The 19,720-nt window shown below is 35.9% G+C and overlaps 1 protein-coding gene across 8 annotated transcripts in view; it reads left to right on the forward strand.

Moving 5' to 3' along the window:
- LOC125662074 (intermembrane lipid transfer protein VPS13A-like) overlaps positions 1 to 19,720 on the forward strand; it is a 194,987-nt gene that overhangs the window by 43,515 nt on the left and 131,752 nt on the right. For all 8 annotated transcript variants that reach the window (XM_056147820.1, XM_056147826.1, XM_056147822.1 and 5 more), the window contains 6 exons: positions 5,283 to 5,370; positions 6,414 to 6,531; positions 6,665 to 6,806; positions 6,979 to 7,062; positions 15,459 to 15,533; positions 16,849 to 17,005. In XM_056147820.1, the coding sequence (XP_056003795.1) occupies positions 5,283 to 5,370; positions 6,414 to 6,531; positions 6,665 to 6,806; positions 6,979 to 7,062; positions 15,459 to 15,533; positions 16,849 to 17,005 (664 nt within the window). The remainder of the gene's footprint in view (positions 1 to 5,282; positions 5,371 to 6,413; positions 6,532 to 6,664; positions 6,807 to 6,978; positions 7,063 to 15,458; positions 15,534 to 16,848; positions 17,006 to 19,720) is intronic.

Raw genomic sequence — 19,720 nt, forward strand, 5'->3', positions numbered from 1 at the left:
GTACACTGTCTGAGTTATAGATTGTAATCTTGTTATGATACAGATGTAGGTACACTGAGTTATAGATTGTAATCTTGTTATGATACAGATGTAGATATACTGAGTTATAGATTGTAATCTTGTTATGATACAGATGTAGATACACTGAGTTATAGATTGTAATCTTGTTATGATACAGATGTAGGTACACTGTCTGAGTTATAGATTGTAATCTTGTTATGATACAGATGTAGGTACACTGAGTTATAGATTGTAATCTTGTTGTGATACAGATGTAGGTATACTGTCTGAGTTATAGATTGTAATCTTGTTATGATACAGATGTAGGTACACTGAGTTATAGATTGTAATCTTGTTGTGATACAGATGTAGGTATACTGAGTTATAGATTGTAATCTTGTTATGATACAGATGTAGGTACACTGAGTTATAGATTGTAATCTTGTTATGATACAGATGTAGATACACTGTCTGAGTTATAGATTGTAATCTTGTTATGATACAGATGTAGGTATACTGAGTTATAGATTGTAATCTTGTTGTGATACAGATGTAGGTACACTGTCTGAGTTATAGATTGTAATCTTGTTATGATACAGATGTAGGTACACTGAGTTATAGATTGTAATCTTGTTATGATACAGATGTAGATACACTGTCTGAGTTATAGATTGTAATCTTGTTATGATACAGATGTAGGTACACTGAGTTATAGATTGTAATCTTGTTATGATACAGATGTAGGTACACTGTCTGAGTTATAGATTGTAATCTTGTTATGATACAGATGTAGGTACACTGAGTTATAGATTGTAATCTTGTTGTGATACAGATGTAGGTATACTGTCTGAGTTATAGATTGTAATCTTGTTATGATACAGATGTAGGTACACTGAGTTATAGATTGTAATCTTGTTATGATACAGATGTAGATACACTGTCTGAGTTATAGATTGTAATCTTGTTATGATACAGATGTAGGTACACTGAGTTATAGATTGTAATCTTGTTGTGATACAGATGTAGGTATACTGTCTGAGTTATAGATTGTAATCTTGTTATGATACAGATGTAGGTATACTGAGTTATAGATTGTAATCTTGTTATGATACAGATGTAGGTACACTGAGTTATAGATTGTAATCTTGTTGTGATACAGATGTAGGTACACTGTCTGAGTTATAGATTGTAATCTTGTTATGATACAGATGTAGGTACACTGAGTTATAGATTGTAATCTTGTTATGATACAGATGTAGGTATACTGAGTTATAGATTGTAATCTTGTTGTGATACAGATGTAGGTATACTGTCTGAGTTATAGATTGTAATCTTGTTATGATACAGATGTAGGTATACTGAGTTATAGATTGTAATCTTGTTGTGATACAGATGTAGGTATACTGTCTGAGTTATAGATTGTAATCTTGTTATGATACAGATGTAGGTATACTGAGTTATAGATTGTAATCTTGTTGTGATACAGATGTAGGTATACTGAGTTATAGATTGTAATCTTGTTGTGATACAGATGTAGGTATACTGTCTGAGTTATAGATTGTAATCTTGTTATGATACAGATGTAGGTACACTGAGTTATAGATTGTAATCTTGTTATGATACAGATGTAGGTACACTGAGTTATAGATTGTAATCTTGTTGTGATACAGATGTAGATACACTGAGTTATAGATTGTAATCTTGTTATGATACAGATGTAGATACACTGTCTGAGTTATAGATTGTAATCTTGTTATGATACAGATGTAGATACACTGAGTTATAGATTGTAATCTTGTTATGATACAGATGTAGATACACTGTCTGAGTTATAGATTGTAATCTTGTTGTGATACAGATGTAGGTATACTGAGTTATAGATTGTAATCTTGTTATGATACAGATGTAGGTACACTGAGTTATAGATTGTAATCTTGTTGTGATACAGATGTAGGTATACTGAGTTATAGATTGTAATCTTGTTATGATACAGATGTAGATACACTGAGTTATAGATTGTAATCTTGTTATGATACAGATGTAGATACACTGTCTGAGTTATAGATTGTAATCTTGTTGTGATACAGATGGAGGTATACTGAGTTATAGATTGTAATCTTGTTGTGATACAGATGTAGGTACACTGAGTTATAGATTGTAATCTTGTTATGATACAGATGTAGGTACACTGTCTGAGTTATAGATTGTAATCTTGTTATGATACAGATGTAGATACACTGTCTGAGTTATAGATTGTAATCTTGTTATGATACAGATGTAGGTACACTGAGTTATAGATTGTAATCTTGTTGTGATACAGATGTAGGTACACTGTCTGAGTTATAGATTGTAATCTTGTTATGATACAGATGTAGATATACTGAGTTATAGATTGTAATCTTGTTATGATACAGATGTAGATATACTGAGTTATAGATTGTAATCTTGTTATGATACAGATGTAGGTATACTGAGTTATAGATTGTAATCTTGTTGTGATACAGATGTAGGTATACTGTCTGAGTTATAGATTGTAATCTTGTTATGATACAGATGTAGGTATACTGAGTTATAGATTGTAATCTTGTTATGATACAGATGTAGGTATACTGAGTTATAGATTGTAATCTTGTTATGATACAGATGTAGGTATACTGAGTTATAGATTGTAATCTTGTTATGATACAGATGTAGGTATACTGTCTGAGTTATAGATTGTAATCTTGTTATGATACAGATGTAGGTATACTGAGTTATAGATTGTAATCTTGTTGTGATACAGATGTAGGTATACTGTCTGAGTTATAGATTGTAATCTTGTTATGATACAGATGTAGGTATACTGAGTTATAGATTGTAATCTTGTTATGATACAGATGTAGGTATACTGAGTTATAGATTGTAATCTTGTTATGATACAGATGTAGGTATACTGAGTTATAGATTGTAATCTTGTTGTGATACAGATGTAGGTATACTGTCTGAGTTATAGATTGTAATCTTGTTATGATAGAGATGTAGATATACTGAGTTATAGATTGTAATCTTGTTATGATACAGATGTAGGTATACTGAGTTATAGATTGTAATCTTGTTATGATACAGATGTAGATACACTGAGTTATAGATTGTAATCTTGTTATGATACAGATGTCGGTATACTGTCTGAGTTATAGATTGTAATCTTGTTGTGATACAGATGTAGGTACACTGAGTTATAGATTGTAATCTTGTTATGATACAGATGTAGATACACTGAGTTATAGATTGTAATCTTGTTATGATACAGATGTAGGTATACTGAGTTATAGATTGTAATCTTGTTATGATACAGATGTAGATACACTGAGTTATAGATTGTAATCTTGTTATGATACAGATGTAGGTATACTGAGTTATAGATTGTAATCTTGTTATGATACAGATGTAGGTATACTGAGTTATAGATTGTAATCTTGTTATGATACAGATGTAGGTATACTGTCTGAGTTATAGATTGTAATCTTGTTATGATACAGATGTAGGTATACTGAGTTATAGATTGTAATCTTGTTATGATACAGATGTAGGTATACTGAGTTATAGATTGTAATCTTGTTATGATACAGATGTAGGTACACTGAGTTATAGATTGTAATCTTGTTATGATACAGATGTAGGTATACTGATCAGTTATAGATTGTAATCTTGTTATGATACAGATGTAGGTACACTGAGTTATAGATTGTAATCTTGTTGTGATACAGATGGAGGTACATATGGAGCCCAGTGTTAACCTGTTTAATTATTTTTTCTCTCATTCACTCCTTTGGGTGTCTTCAATGTACATGGTATGGGTATAGGTGTTCTCATCACACTCTTATAACATCAAATAGTCCCCCCTCTCTCATTCTCTCTCTCTCTCTCTCTCTCTCTCTCTCTCTCTCTCTCTCTCTCTCTCTCTCTCTCTCTTTGGTAGGTGGTTTTAATACATGACTGTCTTTTTTAAGAGGTATTTTTGTTTTTTCAAGGATTCTTAACTTCATGTTTCTGTACTTTTACAAAGAGGTGGTGTTCTTTTATTAAATTTTTTTCTTTTGGTGGTAGGTATTTAAAAGTTTATGATTTATACATAAATTATTAATGCTGATTTTAGATATATTGCAAGAACTGTATTTATGTCCTTATATTGGGAATAACTGCCGCGGTGGTCTAACACCGTCCTTATACTGGGAATAACTGCCACGATAGTATAACACCATCCTTATGCTGGGAATAACTGCCACTGTAGTATAACACCGTCCTTATATTGGGAATAACTGCCACGGTAGTATAACACCGTCCTTATATTGGGAATAACTGCCGCGGTGGTCTAACACCATCCTTATATTGGGAATAACTGCCACGATGGTATAACACCGTGCTTATATTGGGAATAACTGCCATGGTAGTATAACACTGTCCTTATATTGGGAATAACTGCTGCGTTGGTCTAACATTAGATGCAAGGGATGAATGTTTAATATTTTTAGGCACTCTATTTAAGGCTCTCTGATTTAGAAACAATGCCGTAACACTTCTATAGGTTTTGTGTTTTAGGCTATATATTTTAGGCTCTGTGTGTTAGAAACAATACAATTCTGAATCTGTGTTTATATAGGTTTTAGGCTATATATTTTAGGCTCTCTCTGTGTTAGAAACAATACAATTCTGAATCTGTATTTATATAGGTTTTAGGGTGTATATTTTAGGCTCTGTGTGTTAGAAACAAAACAATTCTGAATCTCTATTTATACAGGTTTTAGGGTGTATATTTTAGGCTCTCTGTGTGTTAGAAACAATACAATTCTGAATCTCTATTTATACAGGTTTTAGGGTGTATATTTTAGACTCTGTGTGTTAGAAACAATACAATTCTGAATCTGTATTTATATAGGTTTTAGGCTATATATTTTAGGCTCTCTCTGTGTTAGAAACAATACAATTCTGAATCTGTATTTATACAGGTTTTAGGGTGTATATTTTAGGCTCTCTGTGTGTTAGAAACAATACAATTCTGAATCTGTATTTATACAGGTTTTAGGGTGTATATTTTGGGCTCTGTGTGTTAGAAAGAATACAATTCTGAATCTGTGTTTATACAGGTTTTAGGGTGTATATTTTGGGCTCTGTGTGTTAGAAACAATTCTATTCTGAATCTGTATTTATATAGGTTTTAGGGTGTATATTTTAGACAATACACAGTTCTAATTCTGTATTTATATAGGTTTTGTGTTTTAGGCATTATGGGCTTTATATTTTAGGCAATAGCAGTGGAAGATATGATGTCCAGAGCGTATGACAACTTTAAAATCAAACTAGACAGAGTACAGCTTCTCTATGCAAAACCAGGTAAATAGAGAGAACCAGTTAAACCAGGTAAATAGAGAGAACCAGCTAAACCAGGTAAATAGAGAGAACCAGCTAAACCAGGTAAATAGAGAGAACCAGCTGAATATCACACTAATTCTCAATCTGTACATCACATGTGGTCCTAAACACTAAATCTGCTCAGTTCATCAGCTGAATATCACACTAATTCTCAATCTGTACATCACATGTGGTCCTAAACACTAAATCTGCTCAGTTCATCAGCTAAATATCACACTAATTCTCAATCTGTACATCTCATCCCTAAACACTAAATCTGCTCAGTTCATCAGCTAAATATCACACTAATTCTCAATCTGTACATCTCATCCCTAAACACTAATCTGCTCAGTTCATCAGCTAAATATCACACTAATTCTCAATCTGTACATCTCATCCCTAAACACTAAATCTGCTCAGTTCATCAGCTAAATATCACGCTAATTCTCAATCTATACATCTCATCCCTAAACACTAAATCTGCTCAGTTCATCAGCTAAATATCACACTAATTCTCAATCTGTACATCTCATCCCTAAACACTAAATCTGCTCAGTTCATCAGCTAAATATCACACTAATTCTCAATCTGTACATCTCATCCCTAAACACTAAATCTGCTCAGTTCATCAGCTAAATATCACACTAATTCTCAATCTGTACATCTCATCATGTGGTCCTAAACACTAAATCTGCTCAGTTCATCACCTAAATATCACACTAATTCTCAATCTGTACATCTCATCCCTAAACACTAAATCTGCTTAGTTCATGAGCTAAATATCACACTAATTCTCAATCTGTACATCTCATCATGTGGTCCTAAACACTAAATCTGCTCAGTTCACCAGCTAAATATCACACTAATTCTCAATCTGTACATCTCATCCCTAAACACTAAATCTGCTCAGTTCATCAGCTAAATATCGCACTGATTCTTTCGTTTATCTCATCTCTTTCTAGGTATTATTCTAGGGATTATATCCATGTAGGTTTTTTTCAGAATCCATTGTTGAATATTTTCAGGAGAAGACTGGAATTCAGCGAGGTCTGTGGGAAATTCTCTCCAACACGTTCTTCACCCAATCTCTATCAACCTCCTTGTACAGAAGAGCATGTTTGACAATGATAGGCGACTGGCGAAGTAAGTCTGAACGGAAAAACCTGTAGCTGCACCCAGATTATTAACCAATGTGTGGGTGTACTGTTGGCCCAAATTTAAATTGGGGTGGGGGGGGGGATTCCCTCTTGATGATAATTATGCTATTTTTATGCAGGTTGAAGATATCGGGGGATCTCCCCTTGCTGAGCCTCAGTCTGTCTGACCGGAGGTTACAGGAAATTCTACAGCTGGCCCAGAGTATTCCACTTCCTGAGGGAGAGGACCTGCAGGAAGAGGAAAATATTGAGATATTCTCTGTAAGAGAGAGAGAAAGGAGAGAGAGAGAGAGAGAGAGAGAGAGAGAGAGAGATAGAGGGAGGGTTGAGGGGGAGGAGAGAGAAAAGAGAGAGAGATATTATATTTGTATAGTACCCGTGCTCTCGCTGGTGACAGCGTTTGATGTTAAAGTGAAGTTTTCTCTATTTGTAGGACTCCCTAGACATTCCGTTGGACATTAATGAGAACCAGTTAATGAAGAAAGTAGTAGTTGTATCAACGGAGCTGGCGGAACAGGTACGCTTTTCTCACATTATCACCAGTGTGAGATAGACTTTACCCATGTGAGACAGCCATGTGAGATTTTTCTGTCTCACACTGCTGCGACGTCATTTGATTGTGACGTCATATATTTTCTATGATTTACGTTACACGGTGAAGATTTACGTTACACGGTGAAGCAAAAATATTTTGTATTGTTATCTTTAAATTTTAATGTATATAGCTTTCCGTTGGACAACCTTGGATTTTTTAGTTTACACTTAGTGTAAACCATTTTCGGGTATGCTCTTTTTGCCTATCTAATTAGTTTTTGCATCGAAGTTCAAATGAGGATTTTGATAATTTAGAATTTTCTCAAAGCTCCTAAATTTATGCACTAAACTGTAGGTAAAATGTGAGAAAAATAATCCTTCATTATTTACTCGTGTGGGATAGGGAAATTCCACCTCTGGAACAAGATTCGCTGTCTTGGACTCGGCAAAGCCTCGTCCTAGACTGCGAATCTTGTCCCCTCGGTGGAATTTCCCTATCCCACACTCGTACTAATGAAGGATTCTATTAATCTCGGTTAGATATTGCTGGCTGACAGGTATGCTTATCTTGGTTAGATTTTGCTGGCTGGCATGTAGGCTTAACTGGGTCAGATTTGTTACTGAGGGAAACAGAAATGATGTGTACATATGTAGGACTCTGAAGTGTGATGGCCACACCAAAGTGCAATGATCTGCACCAAACTCCGATGGTGTGACATGCCAAAGTGTGATGGTGTGACATGCCAAGGTGTGATGGTGTGACATGCCAAGGTGTGATGGTGTGACATGCCAAAGTGTGATGGTGTGACATGCCAAAGTGTGATGGTGTGACATGCCAAAGTGTGATGGTGTGACATGCCAAAGTGTGATGGTGTGACATGCGATTGTACACATTGATACACCAGTGTGATAGATTTTTGGTTTGCAAAACTTAATGGAAACAGTGTTTTGGTACAGACTACCAACTGCGTGTTATTTCACCAAAATATCAATACAAAATAATAACCATTACATGATAGTTTATTTCATTACCATTTAGGGTAAGTGTCAGCCGTCAACTTCGATCGTCATCAAATGTAAAATATACCTCAATGTATGAATAAACAGAAGATGCTGATTTTGTTGTTATTCAGCTGTTAGAGTTATCGCACTTGATGCTGATTTTGTTTTTATTCAGCTGTTAGAGTTATCACACTTGATGCTGATTTTGTTGTTATTCAGCTGTTAGAGTTATCACACTTGATGCTGATTTTGTTGTTATTCAGCTGTTAGAGTTATCACACTTGATGCTGATTTTGTTGTTATTCAGCTGTTAGAGTTATCTCACTTGATGCTGATTTTGTTTTTATTCAGCCGTTAGAGTTATCGCACTTGATACAATGCTTTGTCCAGGTCTTTTGCTGAAGTGTGCCCTATTATGGCCTTTGGAGGTGTAATTTAATATTGCTGTCAAATATGTACCGCCCAGGAAATGTTTTGTACTACTCCATATCACAGTGCACATATCACAGTACACAATACACATGTCACATTACACATATCACAGTACACAGTACACATATCACAGTACACATATCACAGTACACATGTCACAGCACACATATCACAGTACACAATACACATATCACAGTACATAGTACACATGTCACAGTACACATATCACAGTACACATATCACAGTACACATATCACAGTACACAGTACACATATCACAGTACACATATCACAGTACACATATCACAGTACACATATCACAGTACACATATCACAGTACACATATCACACATCACAGTACACATATCAGTACACATATCACAGTACACATATCACAGTACACAGTACACATATCACATATCACAGTACACATATCACAGAACACATATCACAGTACACAGTACACATGTCACAGTACACATATCACAGTACACAGTACACATATCAGTACACATATCACAGTACACAGTACACATGTCACAGTACACAGTACACATCACAGTACACAGTACACATATCACAGTACACATCACAGTACACAGTACACATATCACAGTACACATATCACATATCACAGTACACATATCAGTACACATATCACAGTACACAGTACACATATCACAGTACACATATCACAGTACACATATCACAGTACACAGTACACATATCACAGTACACATATCACATATCACAGTACACATATCACAGAACACATATCACAGTACACAGTACACATATCACATGTCACAGTACACATATCACAGTACACAGTACACATATCAGTACACATATCAGTACACATATCACAGTACACAGTACACATATCAGTACACATATCAGTACACATATCACAGTACACAGTACACATATCACAGTACACATATCACAGTACACATATCACAGTACACATATCACAGTACACATATCACAGTACACAGTACACATATCACAATACACATATCACAGTACACATATCACAGTACACAGTACACATGTCACAGTACACATATCACAGTACACATATCACAGTACACAGTACACATATCACAGTACACATATCACAGTACACAGTACACATATCACAGTACACATATCACAGTACACAGTACACATGTCACAGTACACATATCACAGTACACATATCACAGTACACATATCACAGTACACAGTACACATATCACAGTACACATATCACAGTACACAGTACACATATCACAGTACACATATCACAGTACACATATCACAGTACACATATCACAGTACACATATCACAGTACACAGTACACATATCACAGTACACATATCACAGTACACATATCACAGTACACATATCACAGTACACATATCACAGTACACATCACAGTACACAGTACACATATCACAGTACACATATCACAGTACACATATCACAGTACACATATCACAGTACATAGTACACATGTCACAGTACACATCACATATCACAGTACACATATCACAGTACACATGTCACAGTACACACATCACAGTACACAGTACACATATCACAGTACACATGTCACAGTACACACATCACAGTACACAGTACACATGTCACAGTACACAGTACACATATCACAGTACACATGTCACAGTACACACATCACAGTACACAGTACACATATCACAGTACACATATCACAGTACACATCACAGTACACAGTACACATATCACAGTACACATATCACAGTACACATATCACAGTACACATATCACAGTACATAGTACACATGTCACAGTACACATCACATATCACAGTACACATATCACAGTACATAGTACACATGTCACAGTACACAGTACACATATCACAGTACATAGTACACATGTCACAGTACACATATCACAGTACACATATCACATATCACAGTACACATATCAGTACACATATCACAGTACATAGTACACATGTCACAGTACACATCACATATCACAGTACACATATCGGTACACATATCACAGTACACTTATCACAGTACACATATCAGTACACATATCACAGTACACTTATCACAGTACACATATCACAGTACACATATCACAGTACACAGTACACATGTCACAGTACACAGTACACATATCACAGTACACATATCACAGTACACAGTACACATATCACAGTACACTTATCACAGTACACAGTACACATATCACAGTACACATATCACAGTACACAGTACACATATCACAGTACACATATCACAGTACACAGTACACATGTCACAGTACACATATCACAGTACACAGTACACATATCACAGTACACAGATCACAGTACACAGTACACTTGTCACAGTACACATATCACATATCACAGTACACATATCACAGTACACATATCACAGTACACAGTACACATATCACAGTACACATATCACAGTACACAGTACACATATCACAGTACACAGTACACATATCACAGTACACATATCACAGTACACAGTACACATATCACAGTACACATATCACAGTACACAGTACACATATCACAGTACACAATACACATATCACAGTACACATATCACAGTACACAGTACACATGTCATATTACACATATCACAGTACACATATCACAGTACATAGTACACATGTCACAGTACACATCACATATCACAGTACACATATCACAGTACACATGTCACAGTACACACATCACAGTACACATATCACAGTACACATGTCACAGTACACACATCACAGTACACATATCACAGTACACATATCACAGTACACATATCACAGTACACATATCACAGTACATAGTACACATGTCACAGTACACATCACATATCACAGTACACATATCACAGTACATAGTACACATGTCACAGTACACAGTACACATATCACAGTACATAGTACACATGTCACAGTACACATATCACAGTACACATATCACATATCACAGTACACATATCAGTACACATATCACAGTACATAGTACACATGTCACAGTACACATCACATATCACAGTACACATATCGGTACACATATCACAGTACACTTATCACAGTACACATATCAGTACACATATCACAGTACACTTATCACAGTACACATATCACAGTACACATATCACAGTACACAGTACACATGTCACAGTACACAGTACACATATCACAGTACACATATCACAGTACACAGTACACATATCACAGTACACATATCACAGTACACTTATCACAGTACACATATCACAGTACACATATCACAGTACACAGTACACATATCACAATACACTTATCACGGTACACATATCACAGTACACAGTACACATATCACAGTACACATATCACAGTACACAGTACACATATCACAGTACACATATCACAGTACACAGTACACATGTCACAGTACACATATCACAGTACACAGTACACTTATCACAGTATACATATCACAGTACACATATCACAGTACACAGTACACATATCACAGTACACATATCACAGTACACAGTACACATATCACAGTACACATATCACAGTACACATATCACAGTACACATATCACATATCACAGTACACATATCACAGTACACATCACATATCACAGTACACATATCACAGTACACAGTACACATATCACAGTACACATATCACATATCACAGTACACATATCACAGTACACATCACATATCACAGTACACATATCACAGTACACATATCACAGTACACATATCACAGTACACATGTCACAGTACACATGTCACAGTACACATATCACAGTACACATATCACAGTACACATATCACAGTACACATATCAGTACACATATCACAGTACACATATCACAGTACACATATCACATATCACAGTACACATATCACAGTACACATATCACAGTACACAGTACACATGTCACAGTACACATATCACAGTACACAGTACACATATCACAGTACACATATCACAGTACACACATCACAGTACACATATCACATATCACAGTACACAGTACACATATCACAGTACACAGTACACATATCACAGTACACATATCACAGTACACAGTACACATATCACAGTACACAGTACACATATCACAGTACACATATCACAGTACACAGTACACATATTACAGTACACATATCACAGTACACAGTACACATATCACAGTACATAGTACACATGTCACAGTACATAGTACACATATCACAGTACACATATCACAGTACACAGTACACATATCACAGTACACAGTACACATATCACAGTACACATATCACAGTACACATGTCACAGTACACATATCACAGTACACATATCACATATCACAGTACACATATCACAGTACACATATCACAGTACACATATCACAGTACACATGTCACAGTACACATATCACAGTACACAATACACATATCACAGTACACATATCACAGTACACATATCACAGTACACAGTACACATATCACAGTACACAGTACACATATCACAGTACACATATCACAGTACACATATCACAGTACACATATCACAGTACACATATCACAGTACACAGTACACTTATCACGGTACACATATCACAGTACACAGTACACATGTCACAGTACACATATCACAGTACACAGTACACATATCACAGTACACATATCACAGTAAACATATCACAGTACACAGTACACATATCACAATACACATATCACGGTGTCCGACTTTTGATCTGCGGCAGACTAGGAGTCACATATACCATTACCACATTTTGTACGTAGGAAGTCATTCAAACTTGATGCAAGAAAAGGTAAACAAATAATGAAAGACGCCATTGGATATGTAAAAACATTCTCTATTCATGTGAAGTCATCGGATATGATATACAGGCATCTGTAAAATTAATGTGTGATGTGATGTCATCGGATGTGATATACATGCGTCTGTAAAACTAATGTGTCTGATGTGATATGATATACACGCGTCTGTAAAATTAATGTGTCTGATGTGATATGATATACACGCGTCTGTAAAATTAATGTGTCTGATGTGATGTCATCGGATGTGATATACACGCGTCTGTAAAATTAATGTGTCAATGTGATATGATATACATGCGTCTGTAAAATTAATGTGTCTGATGTGATGTCATCGGATGTGATATACATGCGTCTGTAAAATTAATGTGTCAATGTGATATGATATACACACGTCTGTAAAATTAATGTGTCTGATGTGATGTCATTGGAAATGATATACACGCATCTGTAAAATTAATGTGTCAATGTGATATGATATACACGCGTCTGTAAAATTAATGTGTCTGATGTGATGTCATCGGATGTGATATACATGCGTCTGTAAAATTAATGTGTCAATGTGATATGATATACACGCGTCTGTAAAATTAATGTGTCAATGTGATATGATATACATGCGTCTGTAAAATTAATGTGTCAATGTGATATGATATACACACGTCTGTAAAATTAATGTGTCTGATGTGATGTCATTGGAAATGATATACACGCATCTGTAAAATTAATGTGTCAATGTGATATGATATACATGCGTCTGTAAAATTAATGTGTCTGATGTGATGTGATATACACGCGTCTGTAAAATTAATGTGTCTGATGTGATGTCATCGGATGTGATATACATGCGTCTGTAAAATTAATGTGTCTAATGTGATGTGATATACATGCGTCTGTAAAACTAATGTGTCTGATGTGATGTGATATACACGCGTCTGTAAAATTAATGTGTCTGATGTGATATGATATACACGCGTCTGTAAAATTAATGTGTCTGATGTGATGTGATATACACGCTTCTGTAAAATTAATGTGTCTGATGTGATATGATATACACGCGTCTGTAAAATTAATGTGTCTGATGTGATGTGATATACACGCTTCTGTAAAATTAATGTGTCTGATGTGATATGATATACACGCGTCTGTAAAATTAATATGTCTGATGTGATGTGATATACACGCGTCTGTAAAATTAATGTGTCTGATGTGATGTGATATACACGCGTCTGTAAAATTAATGTGTCTGATGTGATGTGATATACACGCGTCTGTAAAATTAATGTGTCTGATGTGATGTGATATACACGCGTCTGTAAAATTAATGTGTCTGATGTGATGTGATATACACGCGTCTGTAAAATTAATGTGTCTGATGTGATGTGATATACACGCGTCTGTAAAATTAATGTGTCTGATGTGATGTGATATACACGCGTCTGTAAAATTAATGTGTCTGACTCACGTTATCCTGTTTGTCGTGTTATTAAACAGGAAATCGTATAGAATGTTTTACATTATAGCATCCCCCTAGGGATTTATTATGTGTACATCACATAAATAGAAGCATGATCAGATGGAGCAGATCTTTCGACAACAGATGTACTTCAATCTTCAACATTGTGTAAATCTTGCCCTTGCTATCGTCCATATTAATCTTAATCACCCATGCCTTCCTCTAATATCTTGAAGACGTTGGTGCCAGCAGAAATAACCTTTGTTAGGGGCAAATGGACATTGCATTTCTTCAGTTTGATTTTAAAAAACGTAACGAACTATATCATAATAAAGTGACGTCACAAACATAACTGAACCCCCGCACCATCGGACTTTGGTCAGTCAGACCATCACACTTTTGCGTGGTTCACCTATGAATGACGGGCCATCGTACTTTGACGTGCCAGACCATTGCACTTTGGTGTAGCATGTCTACATAGGAGAGGGACAATTGCACTTTGGCATCTGTAACATCAACAAACCATCACACTTTAGAGTCTTGCACATATATTAAGTTAGCGGGATGCTTCACTTGTTTGCACGATTTTGACTTAGAACCAAAGCATCTGTCTAAACAATACTCCATTGTATTGAAAAGTTGTCATTATTTGATTGACAGGAAAACCTCCAGTCTCCCCGCCCACAAGATGTAGTAAACAGAACCATCATGGAAATGAAGTTCGAGATTAAAGAGGTAACAGGAATTTTTTGATCGGTCCGTTTTTGCCGTACTCTTAATTTTGTATTCTTTATGGGATTGATGAGATTGGTCACAGTTATTTATAGTCAAAAGTTAACAATTCTCTGATTAGTGATTATGAGGATTTTATTAAATTGATTTTATTATTACAATCATGCACAGTTTTTTGTGTGCCATAAATTGAAGGTTTTTTATAAGGGGTGGATCTGTAGCTCTCTGATCTGTCCCAGTATTTTCTCAGAGAGCTACAGTTTAGTATATCCACAAATATTTGCAAGTCAATCAGCTTTTAATTATTCTGTTTGTTGACGTAGCCATGTTAGGTAGCCGGTCAATTCGAATCCTGGTTTTCCCGTGGGGATCCGGGTAAGAATAGGTCCTCAATACTCCTTGCTTGTTGTAAGAGGCGACTAATGGGGCGGTCCTTTGGATGAGACCGTAAAAACCGAGGTCCCGTGTCACAGCAGGTGTGGCACAATAAAGATCCCTCCCTACTCAAAGGCCTTAAACGCCGAGCATAGGTCTAAATTTTGCAGCCCTTCACCAGCCATGGTGACGTCTCCATATGAGTGAACCTTTCTTGAGAGGGACGTTAAGAAATATTTTATCAATCAACCCACCTTTAGAAAAGCTGTATTTTTTCTTCTGTTCACCGATGTGGTTGATCTTGTAAAAGGAGATAATTAAGTTGCTGGTTAAAAGGTGTATTAGAATAAAATATTTTGGACAACAAATTTTTTTATTCGGACAAGTTTGAGTTGAGGGGAAGTGAGATAAAAAGTGAATGTCTATCCCTGCCTATGCTACAATTATATTGATGTGGTTGTCATGTTTTGTGATGTAGTTTTCATATGTTGTACAATCGTTATATTCTATGATAAAGTTGACATATTTGACTCATCATTGGTAGGTGTCGATTTCTCTATATTCTATGATAAAGTTGACATATTTGACTCATCATTGGTAGGTGTCGATTTCTCTATATTCTATGATAAAGTTGACATATTTGACTCATCATTGGTAGGTGTCGATTTCTCTATATTCTATGATAAAGTTGACATATTTGACTCATCATTGGTAGGTGTCGATTTCTCTATATTCTATGATAAAGTTGACATATTTGACTCATCATTGGTAGGTGTCGATTTCTCTATATTCTATGATAAAGTTGACATATTTAACTCATCATTGGTAGGTGTCGATTTCTCTATATTCTATGATAAAGGTGACATATTTGACTCATCATTGGTAGGTGTCGATTTCTCTATATTCTATGATAAAGTTGACATATTTGACTCATCATTGGTAGGTGTCGATTTCTCTACAAGAACACACAGACTCTGGAGAAATCCCGATGATTAAACTGGTTCTCCATGCTCTGGGTACCAAGGCAACCACACGAAAGTTTGACATGGAAGCGGAAGCATATTTAGGAGGAATTTATCTTCAACATTTGAAGTTCAAAGGTCAGTATCATAATGTCACAAGTTCAGAGGTCAATATCTGAAATCCAGAGGTCTGGACTGGGGCAGCCAAAGTGCACATTTTTTTTTTTATAAGAGGTCAGTATTTAAAGTTCAAACCGTTATGACTCACAATTAGTCAACTTCAATTTTATTAGGTCGCCTGAGTAAACTCATGTGACCTTTTGCAATTGGTTGTCGTCCATCATCGTGCGTTGTGCTTCGTGTGTTAACATTTGAACATTTTTGATTTCTTCTTGATAACTACCATTTCAATTCTTTTCAAATTTGGTACGAAGCATCATTGGGACAAGGGGGACATAAATTGTAAATTTCAGAACTGCGCACATGGGATCTGAGCGGCGAGGCTAAAACTGCCAAAAATTGACCAATTTTCAAAAATCTTCTCTACAACTGCACATGTATAAAAAAAATAATGCATAGTGATGTTGAGCAGGAATGCCTCTACCAAAATGGTAAATTTCATGATCCCCGGGGTAGGAGTAAAGGCTCTGACTCCAGGGCGGGGCCAAACTTGATACATAGTGTTTATGTGTAAAACCTTTAGTGCTATTGATACTAAATTGAAACTAAATGGATGTTTAGAAAGAGCAGGTAGTCCTTTACCAAAATTTTGAATTTGTTGATCCCAGGGTAAGGGGATTTGGTATCAGGATGGGGCCAAAATGGTCAGTTATAAAATGTGTGAACATTAGAACATTTTAATGGTCAGTTATTGAAAGTGTGAACATTAGAACATTTTTAACTTCTTGATAACTACCATTCCAATTCTTTTCAAATTTGGGGGGGTGGGGGGGTGGGGGTGGGGGGGGGGGGGGGGGTGGCAGGATGGGGCCATAAGGAGGGATCAAAGTTTTACTTAGAAATATATAGGGAAAATCTTTAAAAATCTTCTCAAAAACTACTGGGCCAAGAAAGTGGAAATTTACATGAAAGGTTCCTAACATATTGCAGATTGAAGTTTGTTCAAATCAGGGCACCTAAGGATAGGATGGGACCACAATAGGGAGTCAAAGTTTTACATACAAATATATAGGAAAAATCATTAAAAATCTTATTCTGAAAAATCACTGGGCCAGAAAAGTTTACATTCACATGAAAGCTTCCTGACATAATTCACATTCCAATTTTGAAAAAATCATGGCCCCTGGGAGTAGGTTGGGGCCACAATAGGGATCAAAGTTTTACATGCTAATATATGGGAAAAATCTTTAAATATGAGCCAAGGTGACCCAGGTGAGTGATGAGGCCCATGGGCCTCGTGTGGAATGTAGTATTCAAAACAGGAAATTTCTGGATTCATTGGCCTGTGAGACTAGTGATATTTATAACTAATACTCAGGTGACTGATAGTGCCTGTGGGACTAGTGATATTTATAACTAATACTCAGGTGACTGATAGTGCCTGTGGGACTAGTGATATTTATAACTAATACTCAGGTGACTGATAGTGCCTGTGGGACTAGTGATATTTATAACTAATACTCAGGTGACTGATAGTGCCTGTGGGACTAGTGATATTTATAACTAATACTCAGGTGACTGATAGGGCCTGTGAGACTAGTGATATTTATAACTAATACTCAGGTGACTGATAGTGCCTGTGGGACTAGTGATATTTATAACTAATACTCAGGTGACTGATAGTGCCTGTGGGACTAGTGATATTTATAACTAATACTCAGGTGACTGATAGTGCCTGTGGGACTAGTGATATTTATAACTAATACTCAGGTGACTGATAGTGCCTGTGGGACTAGTGATATTTATAACTAATACTCAGGTGACTGATAGTGCCTGTGGGACTAGTGATATTTATAACTAATACTCAGGTGACTGATAGGGCCTGTGAGACTAGTGATATTTATAACTAATACTCAGGTGACTGATAGTGCCTGTGGGACTAGTGATATTTATAACTAATACTCAGGTGACTGATAGGGCCTGTGGGTCTCTTGTCTCTGGTACTAAGATCTCAGGTGACTGATAGGGCCTGTGGGTCTCTTGTCTTGGGTACTAAGATCTCAGTAATACGTTTTTGAAAGATGAGTGCTTCAGCATGTGTTAAAAGTTCAGAGATCAGTATCTCAAATTGAAATGGTCGAAGTCCATGTAGGTCAAAGGTCAAAATCTCAAGACCAGAGGTCATTAGTACAAGGTCAGGAATGCTTAAGTGTGTGTGTGTGTGTGTGTGTGTGTGTGTGTATGTGTATCACTGTGATGTGTGTTTGTGGGTCACTGTGATGTGTGTTTGCATGTAGAAAGTTATCTGAATTGTCTAGCAATGAGCACAGTGTAATTTTTAGAGACTGTTGCATGTGTGAGAATCACATTAATAATCTACACAGATTATCATTTTATCACGTTAATAATGTACTCAGATTTCATTTTATGTAAAGGATATAAGCCAAAAACTGTCCATTCTGTGAGAGAAAGAACTGATCGAGGCGGCTGAGATGAGTTCTGTCTTGCACAGAATGGAGAGTATGAGGCTTATATCCTACTTAAAACATTACATCTTTTGTTCTAAGAATGGACAGTCTCAGATAAACCGATCAACAATGATAATCATGAATAAAGCTATTATTGAATAGTCTGACAATATAACCAGTCTTGCGTAGAAGTCTAGTGTTCTTTTGTTCACTTATTGGACAGTGTCAGGTAAGTAGTCTTGTATTGCAGGTTTTATATTCACTC

This window comes from Ostrea edulis, chromosome 8, assembly GCF_947568905.1.
Source record: "Ostrea edulis chromosome 8, xbOstEdul1.1, whole genome shotgun sequence".
NCBI lineage: Eukaryota > Metazoa > Mollusca > Bivalvia > Ostreida > Ostreidae > Ostrea > Ostrea edulis.